This window comes from Pleurodeles waltl, chromosome 12, assembly GCF_031143425.1.
Source record: "Pleurodeles waltl isolate 20211129_DDA chromosome 12, aPleWal1.hap1.20221129, whole genome shotgun sequence".
NCBI lineage: Eukaryota > Metazoa > Chordata > Amphibia > Caudata > Salamandridae > Pleurodeles > Pleurodeles waltl.
The window spans coordinates 674,633,538-674,638,361 of record NC_090451.1 but is presented as its reverse complement, the minus strand read 5'-3'; the positions used below and the strand labels follow the sequence as shown (position 1 = coordinate 674,638,361).

General features: G+C 40.8%; 1 protein-coding gene across 1 annotated transcript in view; it reads right to left on the bottom strand.

Annotated features, from left to right (window-relative positions):
* Window positions 1–2,651: 2,651 nt before the first annotated feature.
* LOC138267184 (extracellular calcium-sensing receptor-like) overlaps window positions 2,652–4,824 on the bottom strand; it is a 38,852-nt gene continuing 36,679 nt past the window's right edge. The window contains exon 6 of the mRNA XM_069216034.1: window positions 2,652–3,669. Coding sequence (XP_069072135.1) covers window positions 2,741–3,669 — 929 coding nt within the window. The 3' untranslated portion in view covers window positions 2,652–2,740. The remainder of the gene's footprint in view (window positions 3,670–4,824) is intronic.

Below are 4,824 nucleotides of genomic sequence, written 5' to 3'. Positions count from 1 at the left end.
CGATACTGTGGTGTTGATAATCAGAGAGCACACCCATTCTAAATATGTGACGCTCTCTTGCTTTCCAATTAATGTGACAATAACAATACAAAATAGGAAGCCCACAGTACTGAAAATGACCTTGAGGACAGGGTTACCTAGTACTGACCATGGCGAAGGCCATGCACAGGTCACTCATTTTACACAGTGCAAGGCTCTGTGCTGTGGGTTGTAGGTTTGTAGGGGGTGGGGGCAGAAACGGTGTCAAAGTCATACCATTCAAATATCTCAAAAACCACAGAACATGCTTGAACAGAATCATCTAAGTGCGCAGTCTCAGTAACTGACTTCCTGCTTTCTATCTAGTAGAGTTGGGTATACAGGAGCATAATTCATATGTGACTTAAAATAGAAAATTTAATTTACCTCCTTGAAGGATCTGCATGGAACTTAACAAAACTAAGCCGGCGACACTAATTGCCTGCAGAGTTGGTGCATATTCATTCATAATTATGACAGTTATAAGCAAATCAAAATGATTTAATAGCTTGAATAGAAATCTGCCTATTTCCAACATTTATCACTGAGAGTCCCCGAGATGCCTATTCAAAATAATCAAATGGGCATTCATCAGTATTAAGAGCTTGTGCTTGACATTACTTAAGGAAAAACATAAATTTGCCGAAGGATCGATTGATTAAATGTCCTACACCATTTAATGACTTGACTGAATGAGAATCACTTTGTCTATTTCAGCATTTCCATTATATATTGGAAGATTTTCAATTTCCAAAGAAATTTAAACAAAGTACTGTTCTTGAAATCTATTATCACAATGAAATAACCCAATATGGCCCCTATGCAAGTGGGGAGCCTATAGCATGACCTCCTCCTAGGATCTCTTTGATTTCAAGACTCCATCACTAAGGACATTAATATGATCTGAAGCCAAGGATCTGCATTGCACATTGACCAGCTCCAATGCATGCATTTTATAAGCCGCAGGCAAAATGACATTTGCCATTTGATCACTTTCATTCCTCTCGCACCCACACATCATTTGAGGCCATTTGTTACAATCTGGTGGCCTCCTGGGGACGCCTGGTGCTGTATGGCAGCTGCATGTCTGCAGTGACATAATGAAGCACCAGCTTTCACACCACCGATGAAACCCTTATTGAAAGAGATGAACTTTAGAAATTTGAAAGATCATGTTTTCTACTGATAAAAATCTGTACCTGCAGGCCCAAAGAGGCCATTTGTCACCGTGGTTGTCCTTCGATCCTATTTTACTCTTCCCAAACACTAAATGTGTCCTTCAAGTGAAAACAAAATCACTGTCATACCCCATAACAATACCCATAAAAATGTTTACTAAATTTGTATTCTAATTGGCACTTTTCATTCTCAAAGTTTTTGTGTATCCAGAAAAAAAAAAATTGTCGTTTGGCATCAACTACTCTCTTGGCCTTCCACTCTTTAGGGGAAGTTGTAAGTTCCTTGAGTGGACAGATCCTGTCCGGTACTGAATAACTACACTTCTTTACTTCCAAAGAGAGTGTACCTGCACTTCTCAGCAATCGTGCTAAATCTTTGTGAAAATATGGGGACATCTCAGAAGTGAACAGCTACCCTGGGGCAGTCGAAGCCACTTTTATACATTTCCAGTTCAAGGATGTTACATTGTGGTTGTTGTTTCCTGCATTGTTCAACACTTATTTAACATCTTAGACTTTGAGCTTGACCACAGTAAAAAAGGCAGATCCAAAGAGTACCATGAATGCTCTAAGCCCATCACTTGTTGTAAAAACTTGGATAGTGGTGTTTTGGAAGTTCATTTAGCATGCTCTGTGCAATGCTCTGCGGTCAAGTAAGTGCCTTCCTTATTAGGTATTTTTTTAAATCACATATATGTATTATAATTACGCAGCTTATATGTCTCCTCTCTTAGAACATTATTGTATTTAGATGTCTGTTTTAATGAAAAGATAAAGGGAATGTTAGTGCAAGGCAAAAACGCGAGCAAGAGTATAGTTGTACAATCCTAATCTTTTTCGTGGGAAATTATATCTATAGTTATCACTTGATGTCCCCCAACTTGTAATTACTTACCCATGTAGCAACAACTTTGCAGAATCTAAAGTGGTAGATTAAAACTGTAACATTTTTATTATTTTGAGCAGCAAATTAAGAATTAAATCCAGGTTGATTTCTTAGTAATAAATCTGAGTCTCACAGGACAGCTTTTCAAGTGACTTGCCATGAGCCCTTGGTTGTGAAAAGCTTAAAAAAGACATTGTGCCCAGCTAGAACACTTGAGACCTCAAGACAGCAATTTGTCAATGTATTGGAAGGCAGTATGAGGGCACAGAAATTCAAACTTGTTTTAATACATATGTGCAGCATTACAGGACACAATAATGCAGGTAACATTTCTTCCAAAACAAACTGTGAATTGAATTAAATATCAAAGGCTATGTGACCATTAGTTGTTAAAGAAGTGGCCATGATTTGGTTCACATCCTTTTGTGTGATGCATGAAGCTCAACGCATTATGCTGCTCTTTGCCCTTATACACCACGGAACAGCACACCATACCATTTAAAAAATATGTATATACAATATAAACGCTGAAGGAGAGGGGTATTACAATAAAGTTATTCGTACTAGTATGAAATACTAAGTCGACATCAGGGAGTTCAAGATCCACGTTGAGCTGGCAGAAAGTCATGGTCAGAGCTTAGTTCAGAAACAACTTGCTTCAGAAGGTCTTCATTTTGTTGGTTATCTTCTTTCCTTTTCCTAAAAGGTTTTCTCTAGTGTTGAGATCAGGTCTGAGCAATATGATGTAACACTTAGGAAGAAATATGCAAATGAGCAAACCAGCACTAGAAGAAGTGATGGCAAAGACCTCCACTGCTACTGTGTATTTTCCTTGTGTACTAAGATATCCTGGGACAAACGACAGCCAAACACTGAGGAAGACGAGCATGCTAAAGGTGATCCACTTGGCCTCGTTGAAACTGTCAGGCAACTTCCGTGCTAGGAATGCTACTAGGAAGCTGGCACAAGCCAACAGACCCATGTATCCTAACATGCACCATAAGGCAGTCTCTGAACATTCATTGCACCGAAAGATGATGCTGCCAACCTTAAGATTCATGTTCCTTTCTGGAAACGGAGGGCAACGCAGAATCCAGATGACACAGATCAGGAGTTGACCAATTGTGCAAAGTGAGACAGTGATCACAGGAACTTGGGGACCCAACCATCTTCTCAAGTTACTTCCAGGCTTAGTGGCGTTGAAGGCAATGACAACCATAATTGTTTTAGCCAGCACACAAGACACACAGATAGCAAAAATGATCCCGAAGGCAGGCTGGCGGAGAAGGCATGTTAATGGATGAGGCTCCCCAATAAAGAGCAGAGAGAAAAGAAAACTCAGCACAAGAGCACCCAGCAGAAGGTAGGTGAGCTCCAGGTTATTTGCTTTGACTATGGGAGTTTCTCTGAATTTGATGAAAATGCATAAAATAGCACATGTGGAGAAGGCAGTCAATGAGACAACCACAGCCAAAGTTATGCCCAAGGGCTCCTGATAGGACAGAAATTCTATTATCTTTGGAATGCATGCTGTCCTCTTGTCGTTCGACCATTGTTCACTTGAACACAGCCAACATATAGTAGAATCTAAAAAATAAATCAAGTATGTTTAATTAATTTATTACAACTGTTCAGTAAAGTATGAGAAAATTTTAATATTAGATGGCGTTCCTGTAGAGAGTGTCTAAACATATGGTAGACATTAAACAGTTTAAATGTTGAATTGCTTCAATCCTGGACTGAAACAGGATGACAGTCTAGCTGATAAGATATGCATTGAGACCTGACTGAACTGACGACAACTGGCAAACTACCAAATACTTAATGGGAAGAACCAGGTCGATTTTCCCAAGCAAGCTGTGCCATAAGGGCTCAAGGGACACCTCAAAGATGAGGCCTAATATGACTCCAACTATTCAATTTTGTTTTGACATGCAGAATAGGTACATGAATAGGAAATAATTTTTGTATCTTCTGTGGCCTGTTTGAAAATTATTTTATGATCATAAGAGGACACACTCAGAGAATACTGAAGTTCTAATCTTCGGCAAGAGTAGCAACACATGGAACAACTCCTGGTGCCCTTCAGAAGTAGGACCCGCACCCACTCCCTTTGAACATGCCAGAAACCTCAGAATCATCACTGACAACAGCCCCACCATAGAATCACAGATTAACACCATCTCCTCCACCTGCTTCTTTACTCTTCTGCGCACAGTGCATAATCTCTTCAAGTAGTTACCCCCACACACAAGATACACCGTGACTCAGGCCCTAATTACCAGTCAACTAGACTACGGCAATGGCCTCTATGTAGGACTCACCTCGCAACTTCCACCAAGACTTCAGATCATACAGAACGCCGCAGCCAGACATCCTCAACCTTCCCCGACAATCCTACATCTCACTGCACCTCAGGCAATTCCACTGGCTCCCCGTACAGAAGAGGTACATATTCAAGCTGCTGACCCAAGCACACAAAGCTCCACACAACCAAGGACCCACCTACATTAACCACCAACATGAATTTTCCCCCAACCGCCAAGAAGACTACGCATCCACTGAAGCAGAAGTGATGGACATACTTTCTCCCACGTAGCAGCAAAAACCTGGAACAGCCTCCCCACGCATCTCCAGACCATCACCTCTCATCCAAAAGTCTGTAGAGCCCTCAAGGTCTGACTTTTTGAATGAGCCGCTGAGACCTGCAAGCGCTTGGATACCCCTGAATGTGAAATGTTG